At 43.3% G+C, this 27775-nt stretch overlaps 2 protein-coding genes across 9 annotated transcripts; both read left to right on the top strand.

The window, feature by feature from the left end:
• Positions 1-244: 244 nt before the first annotated feature.
• Positions 245-2581, top strand: LOC110504894 (protocadherin alpha-C2-like). The gene is made up of 2 exons (XM_036969554.1): positions 245-383; positions 547-2581. The coding sequence occupies exon 2, from the start codon at positions 926-928 to the stop codon at positions 2564-2566; it is 1641 nt and encodes a 546-aa protein (XP_036825449.1). The 5' UTR covers positions 245-383; positions 547-925; the 3' UTR covers positions 2567-2581.
• A 490-nt stretch (positions 2582-3071) lies between these two features.
• On the top strand, positions 3072-22651 carry LOC110504893 (protocadherin alpha-C2). Of its 8 annotated transcripts, none has more exons than XM_021583755.2 (3): positions 3072-5620; positions 19022-19057; positions 21007-22651. In XM_021583755.2, exons 1-2 carry the CDS (start codon positions 3212-3214, stop codon positions 19031-19033), a joined length of 2421 nt encoding a protein of 806 aa, XP_021439430.1. In that variant the 5' UTR covers positions 3072-3211; the 3' UTR covers positions 19034-19057; positions 21007-22651. The 8 variants fall into 8 exon arrangements, with proteins under 8 accessions (XP_021439430.1, XP_021439426.1, XP_036825448.1 ...); XM_036969553.1 differs by lacking the exon at positions 3072-5620 and adding an exon at positions 5657-8714; XM_021583756.2 differs by lacking the exon at positions 3072-5620 and adding an exon at positions 8730-11637.
• The last annotated feature ends 5124 nt before the right edge of the window (positions 22652-27775 follow it).

Here is a 27775-nt window from a genome sequence, read left to right as displayed (position 1 = left end):
CGGACAGACCTGTTTTAGCTTAAACAAACATGGCTATTTAATTTACAACAACAACACTGGTCTGAACATCAGGCTACTATATAGGATTTTATACACGCCTTAATAGCATCCGAATATAAGGAGTCTAGCTAAATCTGACTGGAGTTCAACGTCCAGGATGCATCGAGAGAGAAGGTTTTTCGCCGCTGTCTTTGTGTTCTGCGCGTTATGGGGCAGCGCTTTGTCTGTGACGCGGTATTCCATACCCGAAGAGATGGAGAGAGGTTCTGTAGTGGCCAATTTAGCCGCAGATTTGGGACTGGAACTTGCAGGTCTGGCTCATCGCGAGGTAAAACTTGATATTTTCCATAGCAAGAAGTTCTTGGACGTCATCAAAAAGACAGGTGAGCTGTATATTGTAGAGAAAATAGACAGGGAGTATCTTTGTACTACTAAGACTACCGACTGTTTTTTAAAATTGGACGTTATCATTGAAAGCCCTTTACGCATATTTAACATAGAATTGGGAATAACAGATATTAATGATAACGCACCTCATTTTCGCAGGGACAAAATAGAGCTTGATGTTTCAGAATCAGCTACACCAGGAGAGAAATTCTCCCTTCCTAATGCAGTGGACCCGGATGTTGGTATAAATACAGTCAAAACCTACCAGCTCAGTGCTAGCGAGCATTTTACCATAGAAATCCAGACTGGGAGTGATGGTACTAAATATGTTGACCTGGTCTTGACAAAGGCTTTAGACCGGGAAGAGCACGCCGTTCATAACTTAATACTCACGGCTGTAGATGGCGGGGTCCCATCGCAATCTGGTACAGCTAATATCGTTGTTAGAGTGCTGGATACAAACGACAACGCCCCTAGATTCGACCGTTCGGTTTATTCCGTGAATGTGACAGAAAACTCCGCGATTGGAACTCTAGTAATGAAGCTAAACGCCACAGATTTAGATGAAGGGTCAAATGCAGACATCAAGTATTCATTCACACTTTACACGTCAGAGAAAACACAATACGTATTTGCACTGAATCCAAACACAGGGGAGATAACAGTGAAAGGAACTATTGATTATGAAGATATGAAGTTTTACGAGATGCATGTTGAGGCTAAGGACAAAGGACAGCATCCCCTATTCGGCCAATGTAAAATTGTAGTTGGCGTTACAGATACAAACGACAACTATCCCGAGATAACCGTTAAATCATATAAGAGTACAGTTAATGAGAACATTCCAGTTGGGACAGTCATAGCAATCGTAGGTATAAGCGACAGGGACACAGGTGACAATGGCAAAATGAACCTATCTATAAACCAACAGGTGCCATTTGTTTTGCACAAGTCGTCTGACTTCCTTTACGAGCTCATTGTCTCGGAAACATTAGATCGTGAGAAAGTTCCAGAATATGATATCACGCTCGTTGTGACGGACGGAGGAAGGCCCTCCTTGTCTGATAATGAAACGATAACTTTACATCTGTTGGACGTCAATGACAACGCGCCACTCTTCCCCCAGTCGTTCTACACTATTCCTGTTATAGAGAATAACGCGCCTGGGGCCTTGCTAAATTCCCTCACTGCGTTTGATCCAGACCTCCATGAAAACCAGTATCTAGTTTATTTCATCATAGAGAAGGAGATAGTGAACACCTCCATTTCCATGCTGTTTTCCATCAATCCGGAGAACGGTAATCTTTACGCACTAAAGACGTTTGACTATGAGATAGAGAAAGAGTTCCTTTTCCACATTGAGGCCAGAGACTCTGGTGTTCCTCCGCTCAGCAGTAATGTGACTGTCCACATCATTATTGTTGATCAGAACGACAACACCCCGGTCATAGTCTCTCCGTGGCGCGTGCACGGCTCCGTGGTGGAGGAAAAGATTCCCAGATCCACCGATAAAGGATCCCTGGTCTCCAAGGTGATAGCCATAGACACGGACTCGGTCCAGAACTCTCGGATTACATACCAGTTTCTACAGGTTACTGACGCCACCTTATTCAGTCTGGACCAATACAATGGAGATATCCGGACCATGAGAATGTTCAGTTACAGAGATCCGCGTCATCAACGGCTGGTTGTCATCGCCAAGGACAACGGGGAACCTGCTCTGTCTGCTACAGTTACCATCAAGCTGTCAACAGCGGAGACTGCCGTTAAAGCCTACTCTGACATGACTGAAGTGCCTCTAGAACATGACATATTTTCAGACTTAAACCTGTATTTGGTGATCGGCTTGGGCTCGGTGTCCTTTCTGTTATTGATCACCATATTGGTCACCTGTGTGTTGAAGTGTCAGAAACCGATGCCCAGCAAAGCGGCTCCTCCCAGTAGGAACAGCGTGATCAGCGAGAGGAACTCGACCATCGCAGATTCCACTCTGGTCTCCAACGATGCCTACTGGTACAGTATGTTTCTAGCAGAGACCAGGAAAGGAAAGCTGGTAGTCAGACAGCCTGTACCAAAGGCGGGCTCCAGATACATCGTGTCCAGTTTACCAAGGAGCACGGGCCTGACAGAGACCAGCGACTCAGCAGCCTCTACTCTGCAGGTAAGAAAACAATCTTAATCTGTTTTAAACAAATCACCTACATCCTTTTTTTGATAATCATAATGCGTAAAAGCCATAATTTAGGGCGTAATATGGTACAAAAATCAAATCTGATAAGGGGTAGCTGTGAGCAACCAGAATGACCAAAACAACAAACTGATAAAGCTTTACTCCCTCCACCAAACGTTTCAATTATACAATGCCATGCAATGTTTATAAAAATTATGACAACATTACATTTTACAACCATAGCGAAATGGACAATATATATATATTCCCATGCCCTTTAATTAAAAACTATTTATTAAAAATAACGACGTCAACTTTTCTTTCTCATTATACACCATTCATAGACCACAAAAAAAGTGGACCGTTTTTAATGTAGAGATGTGTAAATGCTGGTAAATGCACAAAGTGTCGCTGCTCACCAATAAAACACACCTCTTGTGATGTAAGAGTCGCAATGACAGTTTGTAACAAGGAGGAAAGCAAGGTATTTTTTTTTTTATCTGGACAGCTCCCTGGTTCTGAAACCATCTCTTTGACAAAGGATTATCTGAAACACGTCTCGCTTCTACTCCCAAACGGTTGACTATTTCCATATTATCATAATCCTCACGTTTTCAATTTTGCGCTGCGCATGATAAGCAATCATTTGAAACAATGGATGTACATCGGATCATTCAGCCCTCGAGGAGGTACGTCTCGGTCTTTCTTCTTTTCTCTGCAGTCCTGAACATGGCATCTACCGTTACCCATTATTCTATTCCCGAAGAAATGGAGGAAGGCTCTATTGTTGCCAATCTAGCCACTGATTTGGGACTGGACATGAAAACCTTAAGCAACCGCAAGATACGGTTAGATACCATAGCTAATAAGAAATATGTGGACGTTAATAAGGACACAGGAGAAATGTATATCGCTGAGAAGATAGACAGGGAACTGCTTTGCAACATGAAGACAGCTACTTGTTTTCTAAAAATGGAAGTTGTCCTTGAGAACCCACTGAGGATATTTAACATAGAGTTAGAAATAATGGATATCAATGATAATGCGCCACAATTTCGAAGAGATACAATACATTTAGATATATCCGAGTCGACACCGTTAGGTGAGCGATTCTCTTTAAGCAATGCAGTTGACCCTGATATTGGTGCGAACTCGGTGAAAACCTATCATCTTAGCGAAAGCCACCATTTTGGTATTGAAATTCAGACTGGAAGAGACGGATCGAAGTTTGCTGATTTGATTCTGAAAAAGGCTTTAGATCGAGAGAAGCAGGCGTTTCAAAATCTAATACTCACGGCTGTAGACAGCGGGGTACCCACGCGCTCCGGTACAGCCAGCATCATTGTTCATGTGTTAGATACAAATGACAACGCCCCTTATTTTGAAAAGGAAAGCTTTCGCATAAACGTACCGGAGAACTCCCCAATCGGAAATCTTGTAGTGAAGTTAAACGCAACAGACTTAGACGAAGGGTCAAATGCAGAAGTAATATACTCATACAGTCTTTATACATCAGAAAAGACACAGGGCACGTTCAAATTAAATCCTGGTAGCGGTGAGATAACTGTAAAGGAAATGATCAATTATGAAGACTTCAGGATCTATGATATGGAAGTCATAGCAACTGATAAGGGGACCAATTCGTTGTCAGGTCAGTGTAAAATAACTATTCTAGTGACGGATATGAATGACAATCATCCTGAAATATCAATCAAATCATTTCAAAGTCCCATAAAGGAGGATATAGCGGTAGACACGGTGATAGCAGTTGTCAGTGTCAGCGATAAAGATTCAGGTGAAAATGGTATTGTCGATATCCATATTGCGGATGAATTACCTTTTGCACTAAGAGAGAATTCCGATAACTATTATGAGTTAGTAGTATCAGAACCTCTCGACCGTGAGAAGGTCCCAGAATATGACATAACTTTTACCGTAACAGACAGGGGTTCCCCTCCGCTATCTGACAATGAAACGATGACTTTAGAACTACTAGACGTTAACGACAACGTTCCACAGTTCCCAAAGTCGTTCTACACTATTCCCGTAATGGAGAATAACGCGCCTGGGGCCTTGCTAAGTTCCCTCACTGCGTTTGATCCAGACCTCCATGAAAACCAGTATCTAGTTTATTTCATCATAGAGAAGGAGATAGTGAACACCTCCATGTCCATGCTGTTTTCCATCAATCCGGAGAACGGTAATCTTTACGCACTAAAGACGTTTGACTATGAGATAGAGAAAGAATTCCTTTTCCACATTGAGGCCAGAGACTCTGGTGTTCCTCCGCTCAGAAGTAATGTGACTGTCCACATCATTATTGTTGATCAGAACGACAACACCCCGGTCATAGTCTCTCCGTGGCGCGTGCACGGCTCTGTGGTTGAGGAAAAGATTCCCAGATCCACCGATAAAGGATCCCTGGTCTCCAAGGTGATAGCCATAGACACGGACTCGGTCCAGAACTCTCGGATTACATACCAGTTTCTACAGGTTACTGACGCCACCTTATTCAGTCTGGACCAATACAATGGAGATATCCGGACCATGAGAATGTTCAGTTACAGAGATCCGCGTCATCAACGGCTGGTTGTCATCGCCAAGGACAACGGGGAACCTGCTCTGTCTGCTACAGTTACCATCAAGCTGTCAACAGTGGAGACTGCCGTTAAAGCCTACTCTGACATGACTGAAGTACCTCTAGAATATGACATATTTTCAGACTTAAACCTGTATTTGGTGATCGGCTTGGGCTCGGTGTCCTTTCTGTTATTGATCACCATATTGGTCACCTGTGTGCTGAAGTGTCAGAAACCGATGCCCAGCAAAGCGGCTCCTCCCAGTAGGAACAGCGTGATCAGTGATAGGAACTCGACCATCGCAGATTCCACTCTGGTCTCCAACGATGCCTACTGGTACAGTATGTTTCTAGCAGAGACCAGGAAAGGAAAGCTGGTAGTCAGACAGCCTGTACCAAAGGCGGGCTCCAGATACATCGTGTCCAGTTTACCAAGGAGCACCGGCCTGACAGAGACCAGCGAATCAGCAGCCTCTACTCTGCAGGTAAGACTTGATCATTCATTTCAGATCTTCTCAAATGTTTCTATAACCGACTAGCTGAATCAACCTTGTTTCCACATATAAACCAACGTGGAAAGACGTTGAATTGACCTCTGTGACCAGTGGTATTGGTCCGTGTGTGACTGTTTACGCATTCACCTTATGCGTAAATGCCTTTTTTCTTCGTCATTCAATGGAAGACACTTCTGGGGTCATCGTGTTAATATGCCTACCTTTCAGGTCTAATATAAATTCAAAAATATGTTCGGCAAAACAAATGAAATCCCACCAGCTACCTTGGTCTTGTTTCAATCTTGAAATCGATAAAAATCTTGCAGGCAATAGTGCTCCAGATGTTTGCTTATTTGCGTCGACATTCAGCTATATTACGAAGACAGCCCAACAACATAGACAGCAGTAGATAAGTACAAGCTCGTAATATGCGCAAAGCGTCGCTGTTTACTAGCTAACCACATACGTTTGTGATGCAGTGGTTGCCATGACAGTTCGTCATTAGGAAGGCAGTGTAACCTACTCCTGGTGCTGAATCGGTCAAAAAATATATTATTCTGCTCTGTTCGCTCTAAAACGCTTAAGGCCTTGCGATATTGTAATTTACCTATATTTTCTGCTGGTTGACATTGTGTTTGAGATTACTTTCTTGTAAACAGAGTTTACAAAGACAACAATGGAGGCGCACAGACGCGGACAGCCATGGAGAAGGTATGTCTCGGTTTTTCTTATTTTCTCTGCTGCCCTGAACGTCGTGTCTGCCGTTACCCATTATACTATTCCCGAAGAAATGGAGGAAGGCTCCGTTGTTGCTAATTTAGCTGCTGATTTGGGACTGGATGTTAACACTTTGAGTAAACGGGAGATACGGTTAGATGTTGTTGGAAATAAGAAGTATTTGCAGATTAACAAAGACACGGGGGAGCTGTACATTTTAGAGAAGATGGATAGAGAATTGTTTTGCCCCATCAAAACGGCATCTTGCTTCCTTAAATTGGATGTTACAATTGAAAACCCAATACGAATGTTTAATATCGAACTAGAAATCATGGATATCAACGACAATGCACCTCATTTTCGAAGGGATAAAATGCATTTGGATATATCGGAGTCAACTGCAGTTGGAGAGCGATTCTCTTTGAACAATGCCATAGACCCTGATGTCGGAGACAATTCTGTTAAAACCTACCACCTGAGCGAAAGTAATCATTTTACTTTAGAAATTCAGACCGGGAGAGATGGGTCAAAGTTTGCTGATCTAATTTTGCAGACAGCTTTAGACCGCGAGCAGCAGGAGGTTCATCATCTAATTCTCACCGCTGTAGATGGCGGAGTACAAGCGCGTTCGGGCACAGCCAACATAATTGTTCGAGTGCTGGATACAAACGACAACGCCCCTAAATTTGACAAAGAAAGCTACAATATAGAAATAATGGAAAACTCTCCAATCGGAAGTCTTGTGGTTACACTGAATGCAACTGACTTAGATGAGGGAACCAATTCGGAAATATTATATTCATATAGCCTCTATACATCAGAGAAAACTCAAGCCACTTTCAGTTTGAATTCTAATAACGGAGAAATAACGGTGAAAGAAATGATCAATTATGAAGACTTCAGGATCTATGATATGGAAGTCATAGCAACTGATAAGGGGACCAACTCATTGTCAGGTCAGTGTAAAATGACTATTCTAGTGACGGATATGAATGACAATCATCCTGAAATATCAATCAAATCATATCAAAGTCCCATAAAGGAGGATATAGCGGTAGACACGGTGATAGCAGTTGTCAGTGTCAGCGATAAAGATTCAGGTGAAAATGGTATTGTCGATATCCATATTGCGGATGAATTACCTTTTTCACTAAGAGAGAATTCCGATAACTATTATGAGTTAGTAGTATCAGAACCTCTCGACCGTGAGAAGGTCCCAGAATATGACATAACTTTTACCGTAACAGACAGGGGTTCCCCTCCGCTATCTGACAATGAAACGATGACTTTAGAACTACTAGACGTTAACGACAACGTTCCACAGTTCCCCCAGTCGTTCTACACTATTCCCGTTATGGAGAATAACGCGCCCGGGGCCTTGCTAAGTTCCCTCACTGCGTTTGATCCAGACCTCCATGAAAACCAGTATCTAGTTTATTTCATCATAGAGAAGGAGATAGTGAACACCTCCATGTCCATGCTGTTTTCCATCAATCCGGAGAACGGTAATCTTTACGCACTAAAGACGTTTGACTATGAGATAGAGAAAGAGTTCCTTTTCCACATTGAGGCCAGAGACTCTGGTGTTCTTCCGCTCAGAAGTAATGTGACTGTCCACATCATTATTGTTGATCAGAATGACAACACCCCGGTCATAGTCTCTCCGTGGCGCGTGCACGGCTCCGTTGTGGAGGAAAAGATTCCCAGATCCACCGATAAAGGATCCCTGGTCTCCAAGGTGATAGCCATAGACACAGACTCGGTCCAGAACTCTCGGATTACATACCAGTTTCTACAGGTTACTGACGCCACCTTATTCAGTCTGGACCAATACAATGGAGATATCCGGACCATGAGAATGTTCAGTTACAGAGATCCGCGTCATCAACGGCTGGTTGTCATCGCCAAGGACAACGGGGAGCCTGCTCTGTCTGCTACAGTTACCATCAAGCTGTCAACAGTGGAGACTGCCGTTAAAGCCTACTCTGACATGACTGAAGTGCCTCTAGAATATGACATATTTTCAGACTTAAACCTGTATTTGGTGATCGGCTTGGGCTCGGTGTCTTTTCTGTTATTGATCACCATATTGGTCACCTGTGTGCTGAAGTGTCAGAAACCGATGCCCAGCAAAGCGGCTCCTCCTAGTAGGAACAGCGTGATCAGCGAGAGGAACTCGACTATCGCAGATTCCACCCTGATCTCCAACGATGCCTACTGGTACAGTATGTTTCTAGCAGAGACCAGGAAAGGAAAGCTGGTAGTCAGACAGCCTGTACCAAAGGCGGGCTCCAGATACATCGTGTCCAGTTTACCAAGGAGCACGGGCCTGACAGAGACCAGCGACTCAGCAGCCTCTACTCTGCAGGTAAGAAAACAATCTCCATCTGTTTTAACCAAATTACTTATCATCAATCGCTTTGACACTGATGTGCTGGATCTCTTCGTGTAAAACCAGGGCACAAAGTGAAGGAATGGTGAGACATTGATGCATATAATATTGGGGTAGTTGTGAACAAGTATCATAACCGAAAAAAAAACTGAGCACAGGCCTACTCTCTCTTCTATTCTACCTATTTTAGGCAATTGAAAACTTGCCTGCAAGGTTTTAATTCGCATGTGTGAATGCTGGTAAAATGCGCAAAGTGTCGCTGCTCACCAATAAAAGGCACTGTTCTGTGAAGTAACAGTTGCCATGACAGGTCGTCACAGCGAAGAAAGCAAAGCAATGAATGTGGACATCTCCATGGTGCTGAATCCATCGCTGTAAAACGATTATCTAAAATACATATCGATACAATAGTCGACTCGTTTGGCTTCTCAAATCATCATCAGAAGGTCCCGATTTTTGTATTGCATTACCCACGGATAACAACAATCAAGCGATGGAGTCGCATTGCCTCGTTCAACGGTGGAGAAGGTACGTATCGGTCTTTCTTCTTCTCTCTACCACCATGAACACGGCGTCTGCCGTAACCCATTATTCTATTCCAGAGGAAATGGAGGAAGGCTCCGTAGTTGCCAATTTAGCTACTGATTTGGGACTGGATGTGAAAACATTGAATAGGCGCAAGATGCGATTGGATGTTGTCGCCAATAAAAAATATCTGGAGGTTAACAAAGAAACCGGAGAGCTTTACATTTTACAGAAAATGGATAGAGAACATCTATGCAGCTCTAAAACCAATTGCTTTCTTAAACTGGACGCTACAATTGAAAACCCATTACGAATGTTTAATATTGAGCTAGAAATCATGGATATCAACGACAATTCACCTTATTTTCGAAGAGACGAAATGCATTTGGATATATCCGAGTCAACTGCAATAGGAGAACGATTCTCACTGAACAATGCCGTGGATCCTGACGTTGGCACTAATTCTGTGAAAACCTACCATCTAAGAGAAAGTGATCATTTCAATATAGAAATTCAGGCCGGACGAGACGGGTCAAAGTTTGCTGATTTGATTCTGAAAAAGGCTTTAGACCGAGAGGAGCAGGAGGTTCATAATCTAATACTCACGGCTGTAGACGGCGGAGTCCCCGCCCGCACAGGCACAGCCAACATCATTGTTCGCGTTCTAGATACGAATGACAACGCCCCTCAATTTGATAAAGAAAGCTACACCATCAATGTGATGGAAAACTTTCCAATTGGAAGCCTTGTGGTTACACTGAATGCAACTGACTTAGATGAGGGAACCAATTCGGAAATATTATATTCATATAGCCTCTATACATCAGAGAAAACTCAAGCCACTTTCAGTTTGAATTCTAATAACGGAGAAATAACGGTGAAAGAAATGATCAATTATGAAGACTTCAGGATCTATGATATGGAAGTCATAGCAACTGATAAGGGGACCAACTCATTGTCAGGTCAGTGTAAAATAACTATTCTAGTGACGGATATGAATGACAATCATCCTGAAATATCAATCAAATCATATCAAAGTCCTATAAAGGAGGATATAGCCGTAGACACGGTGATAGCAGTTGTCAGTGTCAGCGATAAAGATTCAGGTGAAAATGGTATTGTCGATATCCATATTGCGGATGAATTACCTTTTGCACTAAGAGAGTCTTCCGATAACTATTATGAGTTAGTAGTATCAGAACCTCTCGACCGTGAGAAGGTCCCAGAATATGACATAACTTTTACCGTAACAGACAGGGGTTCCCCTCCGCTATCTGACAATGAAACGATGACTTTAGAACTACTAGACGTTAACGACAACGTTCCACAGTTCCCCCAGTCGTTCTACACTATGCCCGTAATGGAGAATAACGCGCCTGGGGCCTTGCTAAGTTCCCTCACTGCGTTTGATCCAGACCTCCATGAAAACCAGTATCTAGTTTATTTCATCATAGAGAAGGAGATAGTGAACACCTCCATTTCCATGCTGTTTTCCATCAATCCGGAGAACGGTAATCTTTACGCACTAAAGACGTTTGACTATGAGATAGAGAAAGAGTTCCTTTTCCACATTGAGGCCAGAGACTCTGGTGTTCCTCCGCTCAGCAGTAATGTGACTGTCCACATCATCATTGTTGATCAGAACGACAACACCCCGGTCATAGTCTCTCCGTGGCGCGTGCACGGCTCCGTGGTGGAGGAAAAGATTCCCAGATCCACCGATAAAGGATCCCTGGTCTCCAAGGTGATAGCCATAGACACGGACTCGGTCCAGAACTCTCGGATTACATACCAGTTTCTACAGGTTACTGACGCCACCTTATTCAGTCTGGACCAATACAATGGAGATATCCGGACCATGAGAATGTTCAGTTACAGAGATCCGCGTCATCAACGGCTGGTTGTCATCGCCAAGGACAACGGGGAACCTGCTCTGTCTGCTACAGTTACCATCAAGCTGTCAACAGTGGAGACTGCCGTTAAAGCCTACTCTGACATGACTGAAGTGCCTCTAGAATATGACATATTTTCAGACTTAAACCTGTATTTGGTGATCGGCTTGGGCTCGGTGTCCTTTCTGTTATTGATCACCATATTGGTCACCTGTGTGCTGAAGTGTCAGAAACCGATGCCCAGCAAAGCGGCTCCTCCCAGTAGGAACAGCGTGATCAGCGAGAGGAACTCGACCATAGCAGATTCCACTCTGGTCTCCAACGATGCCTACTGGTACAGTATGTTTCTAGCAGAGACCAGGAAAGGAAAGCTGGTAGTCAGACAGCCTGTGCCAAAGGCGGGCTCCAGATACATTGTGTCCAGTTTACCAAGGAGCACGGGCCTGACAGAGACCAGCGACTCAGCAGCCTCTACTCTGCAGGTAAGAAATATCTTCACCTCGAATTCAACATAATTTGCTATAACTTTATCTGTGTGTGTTGCCCAGGTAGAGTCTTACTCCATTTTATACAACCTTAAATGTTGGAACTTATTTGCTCTGACATGCATTGCATGTTTTCCTTGTTGCTGATGTAAACGTTTGAATTAATATACTTGACAACTCATTTTCTATCTAAATGTGCACACTTTTAATTAACTGGTAATACAGTAATACTATGAGGTCTGTAGTACTTTAAAATGAAAGGTGCAAAGTTTTGTTAAACACGCAAAGCGTCGCTGTTCACCAGTGAAAAGCATTAGTTTGTGATGTAATAGTCTCCATGGCAGCTGCGTCACAGGGACGAGAGGGGAGCATTGTGATATGGACAGCTCTATGGTGCTGAAACTACCACGTTTGAACGGATCATTTGAAACACAACCTGGCACTTATTAGAAACAGTCACAACGACTGTTGTCTTATTCAATATTTTCACTGTTAAATTGTATGTTTTGGAATTGCTTCACACTGGGAGTAAAGCAAACTATTTATAACAATGGATTCGCGTATTAATGGACAGTCCTGGAGAAGGTACGTCTCGGCCTTTATTCTTCTCTCTGCAGCCATGAATACGGCGTCTGCTGTTACTCACTATTCTATTCCCGAGGAAATGGAGGAAGGATCCGTTGTTGCTAATTTAGCTGCTGATTTGGGACTAGATATGAAAACCTTGAGCAAACGCAAGATGCGGTTAGATGTCATCGCCGGTAAGAAATATCTTGACGTGAACAAAGAGACAGGGGAGCTGTATATTGTTGAAAATATGGACAGGGAATACCTCTGTAGTTCTAAAACAGCTACAACTTGTTTTCTAAAAATGGAGGTAATCATTGAAAATCCAGTTCGGATATTTAACATAGAATTGGAAATCGTTGATATAAATGACAACGCGCCACGTTTTCGTAGAGATATCATAAACCTAGATATTTCTGAATCGACCCCAGCCGGGGAGCGTTTTTCTCTAAGCAATGCAATTGACCCCGATGTGGGCACGAATTCTGTAAAAACCTACCACATCAGTGAAAGTGATCATTTTGATATTGAAATTCAGACCGGGAGGGATGGATCGAAGTTTGCCGATTTGATACTGAAAAAGGCTTTAAACCGAGAGGAGCACGCCGTTCATAACCTAATACTCACCGCTGTAGATGGTGGAGTCCCCGCGCGCTCTGGTACAGCCAACATAATTGTTCGTGTCCTGGACACAAATGATAATGCCCCTCAGTTCGACAAAGATTCATATAATATAAATATAATGGAAAACTCTCCAATAGGAAGCCTTGTGGTTAAATTGAATGCAACAGACTTAGATGAGGGTATCAATTCGGTAATATTATATTCATATAGTTTGTATACATCAGAGAAAACACATGAAACGTTCAATTTAAACCCTAATAACGGAGAAATAACGGTGAAAGAAATGATCAATTATGAAGACTTCAGGATCTATGATATGGAAGTCATAGCAACTGATAAGGGGACCAACTCATTGTCAGGTCAGTGTAAAATAACTATTCTAGTGACGGATATGAATGACAATCATCCTGAAATATCAATCAAATCATATCAAAGTCCCATAAAGGAGGATATAGCGGTAGACACGGTGATAGCAGTTGTCAGTGTCAGCGATAAAGATTCAGGTGAAAATGGTATTGTCGATATCCATATTGCGGATGAATTACCTTTTGCACTAAGAGAGAATTCCGATAACTATTATGAGTTAGTAGTATCAGAACCTCTCGACCGTGAGAAGGTCCCAGAATATGACATAACTTTTACCGTAACAGACAGGGGTTCCCCTCCGCTATCTGACAATGAAACGATGACTTTAGAACTACTAGACGTTAACGACAACGTTCCACAGTTCCCCCAGTCGTTCTACACTATTCCCGTAATGGAGAATAACGCGCCTGGGGCCTTGCTAAGTTCCCTCACTGCGTTTGATCCAGACCTCCATGAAAACCAGTATCTAGTTTATTTCATCATAGAGAAGGAGATAGTGAACACCTCCATGTCCATGCTGTTTTCCATCAATCCGGAGAATGGTAATCTTTATGCACTAAAGACGTTTGACTATGAGATAGAGAAAGAGTTCCTTTTCCACATTGAGGCCAGAGACTCTGGTGTTCCTCCGCTCAGAAGTAATGTGACTGTCCACATCATTATTGTAGATCAGAACGACAACACCCCGGTCATAGTCTCTCCGTGGCGCGTGCACGGCTCCGTTGTGGAGGAAAAGATTCCCAGATCCACTGATAAAGGATCCCTGGTCTCCAAGGTGATAGCCATAGACACGGACTCGGTCCAGAACTCTCGGATTACATACCAGTTTCTACAGGTTACTGACGCCACCTTATTCAGTCTGGACCAATACAATGGAGATATCCGGACCATGAGAATGTTCAGTTACAGAGATCCGCGTCATCAACGGCTGGTTGTCATCGCCAAGGACAACGGGGAACCTGCTCTGTCTGCTACAGTTACCATCAAGCTGTCAACAGTGGAGACTGCCGTTAAAGCCTACTCTGACATGACTGAAGTGCCTCTAGAATATGACATATTTTCAGACTTAAACCTGTATTTGGTGATTGGCTTGGGCTCTGTGTCCTTTCTGTTATTGATCACCATATTGGTCACCTGTGTGCTGAAGTGTCAGAAACCGATGCCCAGCAAAGCGGCTCCTCCCAGTAGGAACAGCGTGATCAGCGAGAGGAACTCGACCATCGCAGATTCCACTCTGGTCTCCAACGATGCCTACTGGTACAGTATGTTTCTAGCAGAGACCAGGAAAGGAAAGCTGGTAGTCAGACAGCCTGTGCCAAAGGCGGGCTCCAGATACATTGTGTCCAGTTTACCAAGGAGCACCGGCCTGACAGAGACTAGCGAATCAGCAGCCTCTACTCTGCAGGTAAGAAGGACCTCCACCTCTGAATGACCTCCACAGCAAAGCACAATGCAACAACAGTATGACTGAGTCACTGCAATTTTAGAAAAAGGGTTTCAAAAGGGTTCTTCAGATATTCCCATAGGAGAACCCTTTTGGTTTCCATGTAGAACCCTCTTTGGAAAGGGTTCTACATGGTACCGAAAATGATTCTAACTGGAACCCAAATAGTTTTACCTGGAACCAGAACTAGTTCTTCAAAGGATTCTCCTATGGGGAATGCCAAATAACCCTTTTAGGTTCTCCAGTGCCACCTGAAAGTATTCAGACCCCTTGACTTTTTCCACATTTTGTTACGTAACAGCCTTGTTCTAAAATATATATTTTTAATTTCCTCATCAATCTACACACAATAGGCCATAATTATCACGGCTCAGGCTAAGACCCAGATGTAGACACAGGAGGTGGAAAGTATGAGTCTCAGAGTTTATTAGTTCAAGGAGCAGGCAGTCGGTAGGTTCAGGCAGGCAAAGAGTCGTAATCCAAATCAGAGTCAGGCAGGTACCGGACGGCAGGCAGGATCAGGGTCAGGACAGGCAGAAAGGTCAGAACTGGGAAGACTAGGAAAAACAAAAAGTAGAGCATAGGAACCACAGGAACATGCTGGTAAGACTTTACGGGACAAGACGAACTGGCAACAGACAAACAGAAAACGCATGTATAAATACACATGAGGTAATGGGAGACACCTGGTGGGGGTTGGAGCCAATATCAAGACAGGTGAAACAGATCAGGGTGTGACAGTCTCCCCCCCACCCCACCCAGGAGCACCACCTGATGTCCTACCCGGTGACATACCTGGTTGACCGCGTTGTCGCCGGCAGAAGTCCGAGATGACGGCTGGGTCTAGGATATTCCTGGTGGGGACCCAACACCTCTCCTCCGGGCCAGTCAACCAGGTACTGGAATCCCCTGCCCTGCGGTCGAACACTCAGGAGTCGCCAAACTGTGTATGCCATATGGCCATCGATGAGACGGGGGAGAGGGGTGGGCCTGGAAACAGGAGACAAAGGGCTGTGAGACAGGGGTTTCATTCTAGATACATGGAAAGTTGGATGTATACGGAGGGTGCGGGGCAACAGAAGGATCTTAGAGATGGGGAAAAGGTCGATAAAATGGGGGGAAAGTTTGCGGAACTCCACCCGGAGGGGCAGATCCCAAGTGGAAAGTCATACCCTTTTCCCAAGATGGTAGCGGGAAGCAGGGATCTGTCCGCCTGTCATCGATACCTGGAGGTGGTCTGAGAAGAGCGGCCTGGGCTCTCTTCCAGATACAGCGACAGCAACGGACAAACATCTGGGCAGAAGGTATGTCTATCTTAATTTTCTTGCTCTGGGAAAGGCGGGGCTGATATCCCAGAGAACTCTTAAAAGTCGAGAGACCAGTATCAGAACAGGGAAGGGTGCTGCAGGCATAATCCACCTACACGAATTGCTGGCTCCAGGTGGGATTGGTGGAGACGAGGCAACAAAGTGTCATCTCCAGGTCCTGATTGTCTCGCTTCCGACTGGTCGTTAAAATTTGGATGGATGAAAACCAGAAGACAGGCTGGCCGACTACCCAATGAGGGTGCAGAACGCCTTCCAGAACCGGGATGAGAACTCCGTGATTGGAGACAATGTCGTCCGGAAGTTCATGGATCCGTAAGAAGTGCTGCACCATGAGCTGGGCCGTCTCCTTAGCTGAGGGCAACTTAGCGTGGCTTTGGAAAACCTATCCACCACCGTAAGGATGGTGGTGTTGCCATCTGACGGAGGGAGAATTGTGATAAAGTCCAAGGATATATGGGACCAGTGGCGGTGAGGGACAGGGAGTTGTTGAAGGAGGCCAGCCGGAGTTTGCCCCGGAGTCTTGTTCTGCGCACACACAGTGCCGGTGGCAACGGACGAGGTGATGTCAGGAACCATGCCGGGCCACCAAAAATGTTGTTGGATGAAAGCAAAGGTCCGATGGGAGCCAGGATGACAGGTAAGTGTGGAAACAAACATCCAGTTGGCTGGGAACACCTTGCGGTGCAGGAAGTAGGGAGGGTGGTCTCGGGGTCCGATGGTGTAGTAGCAGGGCTGTACAGACTTGAAAGTGCGTCAGGCTTCACATTCTTGGACCCCGGGCGGTAGGAGATAGTCCTTTTTATTCACTAATTTCCTTTTCCCTATCTCGCCTGCTTGGAGTTGAGGTGGTTCCTCTCAGCGGGGTTAAGACAATGGGAAAGGAAGTGGGATGCAGCTTCTGGTACTGGGCAGAACGCTGGGATAGGACAGCCCCCACTCTGACGTCCAAGGTGTCGACCTCCACCACGAACTGACGGGATGGGTCCGGATGGATTAAGATGGACGCTGTAGTGAATCGCTGCTTGAGGTCTCAGAATGTCCGGTCAGCTGCTGGAGACCATATGAACGGAAGTTTCCATCACATTTTTTTCTAAGAGTGTGTGCCCTAAAACAGGAGTTCCCAAACTCTTTTACTCGGGGCCCCAACATTGGGGAATATCCTGCATCCCCCCCACGCACGCCAAGTCTATTTCTACGGGCACAAGCACAGTTCATGACACAAACTGTTCACACCCCTCTTGTTGCTGAAAATAATTTAGCAGCTTTAAAGCTTATTTCCTGCAATTCTATACATTTTATCATTGGGTTACAACAATATCTATATTTTTGGGGCATACAATATATCTCAATATTTGTATTATTTATTTTATACAGTCTTTTTTGCTCATCTTTATCAAGGGTGCTGTTAATTATGGACATGACTGTATTGGCAACGCATACGCCTCCAGTTCCACAACAAGCAAAGTAGCGTGAACCCAGTGAAGTTGTTGGGAAGTTACAGTAATGAGAGAGCAACACCAAATGTTCATTAGAACCACACTACTGTGTAAGAACAACAAGTAAATCCAAGATGGCATCGTGAATAACACAAATATAACACTTTGGGCAAAAGTTCTGTTTATTTCTGAGAAGAAGCAATGATGATTTTATAAAATACTGTTCAATAACAGCAACTTGGAAAATGACTGAAACTTAAAATGTGTAAGATCAAATTTGATAATGTTTTTGGCATCATATAACCTTTTCACACAAACTTGTCGCATACTGTTTACCCAGTTATACCGTATACAAAGTGTCAGGTGTTGAGAGGGCAGGTGTTACTTTTCCACCTTCCACCACATTACCAGTCTAAAAACAGGTCCCCTTCTGCCGGGTAATCAGGCCTAGTTCCTTTATCTCTGAAATTCATTCATCTGTTATGAATTTATATTTTCTCCCTCTAGCACCTCAACAAACAGCTGCAGCACCTGCTGGGAAAAAGGCCTCTAATTTGGTCTGACAGGTTGAATGGCGTGTGGCTTATATTTCACTGCACTGACTGTGCCTGCATACTGCATCCGTGTAGAGCTAACTCACCGTGATGGAGATTACACAGCGCCAGCAGCAATGTTGTTTATATATGGTACAGCCTACAAGACAATGAGACAGAAACCCCTTGAGCTTTCAAAACAAACAAGGTTACGCTTTCACATTAGACTTCCTGTCCTTTATTAGTCTAGATGGACCAAATGGCTTCCTCTCATTATTGACATCACATGATCTCTTCTAATTCGGTATTTGTTTACAGACTTTCATTTCATCAAATATCTCCATCCCCTGAATTAAAATGCATCAGAATAACCCCCCCCCCCCTCTCTCTCAGTGAGCCCAGTCAAGCTGAACGCCTCAATGAGGCCACTCCCGCCTCCATGCTGCAGAGGTTGTCTCTCCTCCTCTTACGTCACTCAGTAGGGAAGAGAGAGCAGGAGGAGGTCTGCAGCAAGAGAGGGGTCAGGGTTGTAGTGAACTTGTTTTGCTGTGCACCACTCTCTCTATACCTAATAATGTGCACTGTCATTTCTCAAAATCCAGCCTTAGCCTATCCATAGTCTACCTACATGTTCTGCAATATCTGTTCTCATGTTATTATACATTTATGCGCTCGTTCCAATGTATAACAAATGTTTTACTTGATCAAGGCTGGTTCTTGTAAAAAGGTAAGTATTTGTAGAATAAGTTATTGTGTGTGCGCTTGTGTGTGAGGGAGACTGTGTGTGTGTGAATGGATTGCTGAAACGGTTGTTTTCCTAACCAACTCATGTTACCCTTTTCAGGTTGCCATGGCATTTTTCCTTCTATCCTGTTTTGTCTGTTTTGGGCTGTAGGCTATATATTTTTGAAATATTGACTTTCCCCAAGATTTATCAGATAATCGCTTCAGTAGAAATGGAGTGATTAATATGACAAAATGAGAGTATAGCCATAGGCCATAACCATGCATACAGAAAGATTCCTTGTGTTCTGCAATGTCTTGACCATTGAAATGCTTCTTTCTTTTCTCCCTGTTCTTAAGTACCCTAAATGAGGGAAGTCCACTGTGCAGCTGGAGGTATGGAGGAGTCTCACTCAACCGCCCCGGGAACCCTTTTTAAATGACCTTACAGAAATGATGTGTTTTCTTTTTCGTGTCTGGTTTTGTTTCAGTGGAGTTCTTCTCGTTCTGTGTCTTTCCCCTCTCGTTAAGAGGAGCGGTGGTTTTGATCACAAATGTCACTCTGGTGATACCCCTGCCCCGTTCCTAATGGCTTCATCCATGAAAAGCACCAGATTGGGTCTGTCCTGCATCAACCTTTTGCCCCTTTTTAACAGAACCTCATCCCCAAACTAGCCAATGCTGCCCATGTTAGACTCTTATCCTCAAGGCTCCTCCTATTGGGCCTGTCTCAGTGCTGACTACATAATAATATCCTTCTCCTATTGGGCCTGTCTCAGCTCTGACTACATAATAACATCCTCCTCCTATTGGGCCTGTCTCAGTGCTGACTACATAATAATATCCTTCTCCTATTGGGCCTGTCTCAGCTCTGACTACATAATAACATCCTCCTCCTATTGGGCCTGTCTCAGCTCTGACTACATAATAATATCCTTCTCCTATTGGGCCTGTCTCAGCTCTGACTACATAATAATATCCTTCTCCTATTGGGCCTGTCTCAGCTCTGACTACATAATAATATCCTCCTCCTATTGGGCCTGTCTCAGCTCTGACTACATAATAATATCCTCCTCCTATTGGGCCTGTCTCAGCTCTGACTACATAATGATATTCTGTAGCAATGCTACTATTATAATGCTGATATCTAGGTTCTGCTGCCCTAGTTTCCTAACTCTAAAGTACATTTGGTTTTTCTTCTCTGGCGGAACAGTGACCTTTGGACGGTTTCCTATCAGGGAAACAAACTAATGGCATTGATTGACCTCAGAGGACATCAGACAGAGACGTTGTGATAATCATAATGCTGCTGATAATAATAATAATCTGTGATCTATTTGGCAGAAACTCTGGCTTTAGTTGTAATCCAGATTAAAGAGGGGGATGGATGACGGTATGCCCTCTCTCCTGCGATTCCTTTTTTGTTTAGGGCACACACCTGTGTGTAACTCCTGATTGCAACCAGTTACTGAGCACTCAACCCTGCATCTGGCCCCCGGGGGCCGCAGAATGACAGACAACCCCCCCCCCCCCCCCCCCCCCGGAAATCTGACAATTGTCCGGCCCTCTCTTGCACACCACAACTGATCCCTGACTGATGCATCTCACAGCATCCTACCCCGGCCCTCCCAGGCCCTCCCTGCAACCACCGCAGACACATTACAACCCAGGCTGACATACATGTTAGCATGTAGCAGAACTTCCCCCAAATCCCTAGGTTTTCCAGTAATCCTAGTTGGAAGATGATGGATTTCCTGCTTTTCCCTCCTGATTCAGGTAATCTTCCAACCTGGGCTTCTGGAAAGACAGGGGATTTTGGGAAAGTTCCTGGATTTCTGCAACCCTAAACAGAACTATACTGTCCTCTGCATGTAATATTAATATGTGTTCATCTCCTTCACTCCCATCACTAATGCAGATCAGGGACATGTACTGTATCTTAGACTGTTTGTTTGGTGGATTGGACTGTACTGTTTGTGGTGTGAATGATTAACTGTTTGATTGTTTGACTGACTGTTGATGAGTTCACAGTAACACAATGATCCTTGTGAATTCGTCTTCACTGCGATGTGATGCCTGACCTAATTCTTTGTGCAGAGGGACAGAAAATGAAACGTATCACCCAGTTACTTAGCAACCACTCTCTCCCTCACGTAAATCTTGGAGCATGGTGTACATCGATAGCCCCACCACCACCAGAATCCTCCACTCTGTCGTTCTGCCTGATGCCTTGTCAGACTGACAGACCTCGGCTGCATGAGACGTGTCATAGTCTGGCCAATCACAAGGCTGTGATTGTCCCAGATCCCTCCCACCTTTGTCTAATCCTCTTCTCTCATTCTCAGGGGTCCACCACCACCGGCAGCGGCAGCAGTTCCTCATAAGGACCCATCCCCATTGGTCCACCAGATTTACATCAGAAGGAACCCCGCATCCACTGATGAAAGGAACCCCCGTCCTTACCCTACTCAGCCCCCTCCCTTAAGTAACCAGGCCCCTAGTGACACTTCACCTACACCCCCTTGGCCAAACAATGCCTGTCATCCCAAGGACCTAAAGGACACTCTGCCCCCCTATCCCCCAGCCATGATCTCTCTATAAGCACACACTAGCCCCAATCAACTTCAACGTCCATTCAACACGCATGGTTCTGCATGGCTATGGCCCATCACTGAGGGCCCCACACGTTTCAACTAACCACAGTGAAGAGAACATACACTAGAGAGACAGAATGCAGGAGGGTACTACAGGACATACTGCAGGAGTCAAAACAGCCACTATGAATATACAGAGACAGACATAGGAATGTGGAATTGCCTTCAAAGACTGTACCCCTTTCCAAAAGGAAAGACCTTGGATGTTAGGTTTTTACTTAAGTATTTGTCCTTGTTCGGTCAGAGCACACGTGTGTAAATGTAGAATCAAACAAACCAATATATCCTAAAAAGGAATTTAGAATACTTTCATCAATCCGTTTATCAAACAGCAAAGAGTGAGCCCTTCTTTATCAATACTGTATATGTACGTATATCAGCCCTTTCCTTCATGTGCATGGAGATTTCAATGTAACTGCTTTGTTGGGAAATGTGTTAGATGTGGTCCGGGATATTTGAAGTGACTCACAGTGTCTACCAAGGTGTCACTCTACCATCACTGTTTATTCTGTTTTTTTTTATTTTTTACTTTTCATAACAAGAGTGTCATTACAAAGAATACTTATAGCCACTATGATGAAGTCACAATTAGGACACCTCTCTGATGAAGGTGCAATGACAAAGACACCCTTCTGACATCAAAGACTGCTGGTCTGGAGGAGGGGTCAGAGGTCATCGGCCTATGCTCTCTCCCTGCACAGCTCCTCTCACCCTCCTCCTCCACCCCAGAGCAGAGCAAACTGCACATAGTTCCCTCCTAAAAACATCCATGGTCTACTCCTATGTGAGGTTGGGGGATGTCTGGGCTTTGCCAGTGAGGGGAAGTATTGGAAGTATCTGGTATCATTTTGAATTAGGCCCTATGGCAAATACAGTTTCATCCAAATATAATAAGTACATTTTTTATATTGTTTCACTGCCTTATACGTTCGCTTTAAACCTTTATCAGTGAATAAGTTCATTTTAATCACTGAAATGAATGACTGTGTTATTTTATGTGTAATGCTGGATGTATTTGATGCCAATGCTTTAGTATTGAACTAAACAAAGAAAACAATACACTGGCCAAATGAATCTGTTTTTAAAGTTTACATTTCTTTATTTTTAAAACTATGTACAAAATGTGACTGCTAAACAAAATGAAACTCCAATATGTATTTAAAATATTACTACAGCAACTACTATTCCTGCTTTTAGTTCTGATCAAGGCAAGTATATATGTGCTTTGTGTAGCCTGTAGTATCTATTGATGGTGCCATATGTAGTCAGTCTTTATGTATTGTACTGCATGCCATGTGGATCTGATGTATAAGACTATTACATTCATGATGAATTACCTCTTTGCTCTCTGGTTCTTTTAGCTCTCCAAGGTGGGCCCACTCATCCGTAGGACACAAAAGATGCCCCTAACCGCTGATACGAGGTCAGATATTTTTCAGATATGGTTAAGGTCAAGGTTGGTAGGTATCTGATCCTGGATCTGTGGTGTAGGGGCAGCTTTTGCTAGGTCAGCTGAGCAGTTCCACAGCAGCTCATTGGTTGACATGCTAGCTACTGAAGCCTACTCAATTCAACTTTTGAAGTAACTGTACATTAGCAGTTCTACCAGACTAAAGCTTCACGGTTGAACTGATTATTTGAAATGTTTAATAAACATATCAATAGCCTGACGCAGTGTTTCCCAAACTTGGTCCTGGGGCCCCCCTGGGTGCACAATTCGTTTTTTGCCCTAGCACTACAGAACTGATTTGAATAATCAAAGCTTGATGATGAGTTGATTATTTGAATCAGCTGTGTAGTGCTAGGGAAAAAAACAAAACGTGCACCCAGCGGGGCCCCAGGACCAAGTTTGGGAAACCCTGGCCTAACCTGGTGATGCTGGGGTGTAGGTGGTGATCTGTAAAACAGAAGCAACAACAGGAAAGTGATAGGAAGAAAGTCATTTTAAAATGATTGAATCTCATTGGTTAATACTTTACCGATGGATGAAACGTGATAGGTGGATATGGAAGGTGTGTAAAGTGACAAAAGACTCACTCATCTTTACATTTGTGCCATTATGGCGTCTGTGACAGCATGGGCAGCACCATAGAGGTTACAACCCATAGGAATCCCCACGCAGTTGACACTTGGACTACTTTAAATTGGCATGGTGGAAGCCCTCGATGGTGCATTTTGCGTCTTATCATGCAGTGTTTTGCATCCTATTATGCAAATGCGTCATACAAGGCTGATTTCTGTATTTTGATAGTTACATATGTTGAAAACTTGATTGCTGACAAGCAAAACCTTTTGGGAACCTTATTAACAATGGACTAATGAAACAAATACCAAAAGATAGTTATTGGGTGGAATTTCTCTTTAAGTGACTGGTAGAAATCCATTATGGTTCATTTTTTGCTTCAACAATTTTTTAGTTTGGGGGGTTTACAGCTATAATATTCATGTTGCACACTTAGTTTATACCACATGTACCCATAGGCTGCCCCCCCCCCCCCCCCCCCCCTCCCACACACACACAAAAAAGTAAGTAATACATACAGAGATCATATTGATCACAAAGGATTTTTAAAATAATACATTTGGTATGTAAAGAGGTGGCCTACTCCCCAACATGTCCAGACCTCAATTGTTCCTTGACTTCCGTAATTCTAATGAGTGTTTATGCACGCAATAAGTGGAAAACTGAACAATATCTGCCCGATATTAACTTAATTGAACTGTGAGTTCGGGCATTTGAGGAAAACAATACGATTTTACTACAAAGGTAAACAGGAACGTCGTTCAATTAGGCCAACAGTGACCAATGCGATATTGTTTCAAATCGTAAATTACGTAAATTCAGTGCAGAGAATATGTCAACAATACAGTTATCGTGATATGTGCAATATTGTGATAAGCCCAGGTCTGTTTATTCTGATGGCAAAACGAGTGGCGTTAACTAGCGGATATTTGCTATTTCACTTTGTGGTCTAAAATGTTCTGTAGGCCTAGTCGTGAGGAAGAGGTAGATACATTTTCACTTTAAATATGATGGAGCTGGCTAGTTACTGGTGAAATGGCACATCAGATTTGATTTACATACATGCTCACGTAAATGTGGTTTTATCCTGCTATTCACCATTTACAGTGAGAGACAGGCCATGGCTCATGACCATATGTGACCATTTCCTTGACCCCTCTCTGATGGCCAGAGGGGTCTTGATGCTTGAGTCTGTGTTTATCACAGGAGGTTGGTGGCACCATCATTGGGAAGGAGGGGCTGGTGGTAATGGCTGGAGCGGAAACAGTTGAATGGTATCAAATACGGACATATCTTTTGAAATGTGAATTGTTACTTTCAAACCTCATTGTCCACAGCCTTATAAGTGGGCCAAACATTAGTATCAGAGCAGGATAGTGGATCAGATAGTGGTGCTCTGGTTTCAGTTTGTGAAAGGAAACAGATTGTTTCTTGTCTGTATACTCAGGAATCAGAACATTGAGCAAAGTAACTTGAGCCACAGAAATGGAGTGGCCACAGATTCATTCCACAAGTTCTTTAAGTAGGATTGTTAGTTGCCATACCCAATCTTCTGTATCAGCAATCTTTTTGCCTATTATCACAGGGAGGAGCCTCAAAAGAGACCAGTTTTCTGTTGCCTGACCACCTAATTTAATTCCCTTTTCACCAACTTCTGAGAGTGTGGAATTGGCATGAGATCCTTGGTAGCTAAACTGCCTGATGCTGCGGTTAAGCTCTGAGTGTGTAAAGAATGTATTTACTTTAACAAAGTACATTATATAAATGGCTAGGTCATATGCCACTTCATATGCCACTATCCTCTCAAACAAATCATGACCAATGCATGGTGGGAGGCCTGGCTGACAGACCTGAAAGTGCTTGAGGGAATTAAATACAGAGTCCAATTTTAACCCCTTGGATATGGTCTCATTACCATCTTGTAGTGCTTTCACTGGCTCGTTGTAATTTCGTACTGTTTTGGCAGCAGCAGGTTCATCAAAATCAAACAGCTAACCTCTAATTGCAAGGCAGTATCGACAGCAGTAGTTGGAGGTACTAAAATGTTCAATTCATTCTCCTGTGTTGGGAGACCCCAAATTATCACCAGTAATGCAAAAGCCTGCTGCCTTCACAGCATGTCCAGATATCTCCAACCCATCTGTTTCTGAATCTCTGAGATCTGACAGCATTGTAGAAAAAAAGCTCATCGTGGCCAAAATACTTAAAGTCTCTCTCATTACACAATAACATGAGCTGTAAATGATCAATACTGGAGAGATAACATGGATCAAAGTTCGCCAGTGTAAAGTAGACCCCCACAATCTTAGGTTTCTTACTTGCTGATCCAAGAGGGTTAACAACATCAAAAGCATTTTGATACAATACAAGCTTTAGTTACACCCGAGTCCATAAATACGGCATTAGACTTGAACACAGATGCATCACAAACATAATTTAACAGGTGCAGAAGTGCACGTAGCGTCCTTTACTGGCTTTCCTGCCAAACAACTTATAGCTTTTCGGATGCACATAGGAAAAGTTCCTCTGGAAATACTGCCTTCTCATGTATTCTGGTGATTAAGTAGAGCTACAGGATGCATGCAGATCTGTGTCCTCCAAGGTCTTTACAACACCTTCAATTTCTGACTCTGTCAAGTTAGTATTAAACTGAAGGGCAACCAGGAGTTGATGTTGAGTGTGCTGATGACAAAGTCCATTAAGACTATTACACTAAATCAAAAATAATTTGTATCATAAAAGGGAATTAGATACTTGGCCTGTAACTTAATGTAAAACATGCAGATGTTTTATATACAGACTTTTCATAACAACTGGGTTCAGTATATCCTCTGGCACTTCATCAATAAGATCTACACCGAACAGACTTTCAGCATCATCATGAGAACTCACTGAATAGTTGGACACATGTGCAGCTGTAGCATACCTATGATGCCTTGAAATGTGGGAGATAACAGAGGATTTTAATGTAAAGGCTTTGCCACAGTCTCTGAATGGGCATTTGACCGTTTCTCTTTTTGAAACGTGACCTTTAATGAGCCAGATCCTTCAGATCAAGGCATTGTTTCTGACAATGATGATTTTCACATGTAAACAGCCCTTGCATCGTGTCACATTGTGATACAGCAGACTATGATGATGACGCATATGACTTTAAAAAGCAATATCTTATGTCAACTGAGATTTGCAACTAACCATGCAGCATACATATTGTCCATTTGCTTAATGTCGTGTAATGACTAATGATCCACATAACCTCAACGTTTTAACAGTGAGGCCACAGGAACGACATGCCAATTCTGTGGAAAGACCTTACATCTTCCCAATTTCTCTATATTTAACTTACTTGTAACAACAAAGACAAAAAAAGTAGCTTGTAGATTTTAATCTAGGTTCCAATTAACTACTGGAGTGCATCTTTCTGATTTGCTTGATTACAATGACAATGCACTTAAAGGGGACAACAGCGATTATTTATTTGTACTTCCATGCTCAGCTACGCAGTTTGCGAAACTAAACTATCTATGAATATTACTTCAGTTTGAGGATTGCATGTTATTTCCTCAATTCCAATTCATGCAACTGTTGAAGGAAAGAGAAAAACATGTCATCAGGTGGGATTGGTTTATAGCAAACTAACGTAACCTAGCAATTAGCGCGCTAACAAGGTTATGAAATGCAGCTATCGATCTAGCTAAATAGCTGAATGTCAAGGCTTCAAAATTCAGAACTAATAAAACGTTAAATGTCAACATATGATGTTACAAAAAAACGTGTGCTTATCTTAGCTATCTTGCTAACGACGTGTGAGCAGCCAACCACAAAACTCCACGATATTAGCTAGCATATACAACACAAAGTTAATGAGCCGCACATCTAGCAATGTCGTCAAATATTTAAACGTTATGTTAAACAATTAAGCCAAAGCTTAGTGGTAATGCTCCCCTTGGTATGCTAGATATCCGCTCTCCTATCACTGCGTGTGCCAAGCGTTTGAATGACGCCTCCGAAGTGTTCCTGACTCCTTGTCAAATGGTTTCTAGCCGAAACGACTCCATTCAATGTGAAATATTCACTGACTTTTTAAATAGTTCCGAAGAGTGATGTAGAGGATGGTGACTTTGAAATAGAGGAGGAAGTGTCTGATATGGAAGAGAATGTTGGAGCATAATGAATCCTACTCTGGTGAGGACGAAATTGCTTAAGTGCTGATATTAATGTTAAAAAAAGAGAGAAGACAATACAGCATGGTCTTCTACCTGAGAGTCGAGGTAGAATGCAGTCTACCCACATTACATAGAAACATGTAAGCACAATCACACACTGGTAAAAGTAGGCAACCTTAAATACTTAACGTAAATAGTTTAAATAAGTGTTCTAGAAATGACGCGAACAGGATACGAACTAACGCAGACTTACATTGATCTTTTTAATTTG

This window comes from Oncorhynchus mykiss, chromosome 31 (genome assembly GCF_013265735.2).
Source record: "Oncorhynchus mykiss isolate Arlee chromosome 31, USDA_OmykA_1.1, whole genome shotgun sequence".
NCBI classification, from domain to species: domain Eukaryota; kingdom Metazoa; phylum Chordata; class Actinopteri; order Salmoniformes; family Salmonidae; genus Oncorhynchus; species Oncorhynchus mykiss.
This window is presented reverse-complemented; position numbering and strand designations above follow the sequence as displayed.

Excerpts from the sequence above, each read along its gene's own strand:
- LOC110504894 (XM_036969554.1), top strand. The coding sequence starts at position 926 with ATGAAGCTAAACGCCACAGATTTAGATGAAGGGTCAAATGCAGACATC.
- LOC110504893 (XM_021583750.2), top strand. The coding sequence starts at position 12,191 with ATGGATTCGCGTATTAATGGACAGTCCTGGAGAAGGTACGTCTCGGCC. Across the intron at positions 14,603-21,006 it reads CAGCAGCCTCTACTCTGCAG|GGGTCCACCACCACCGGCAG; the intron begins GTAAGAAGGACC and ends TCTCATTCTCAG.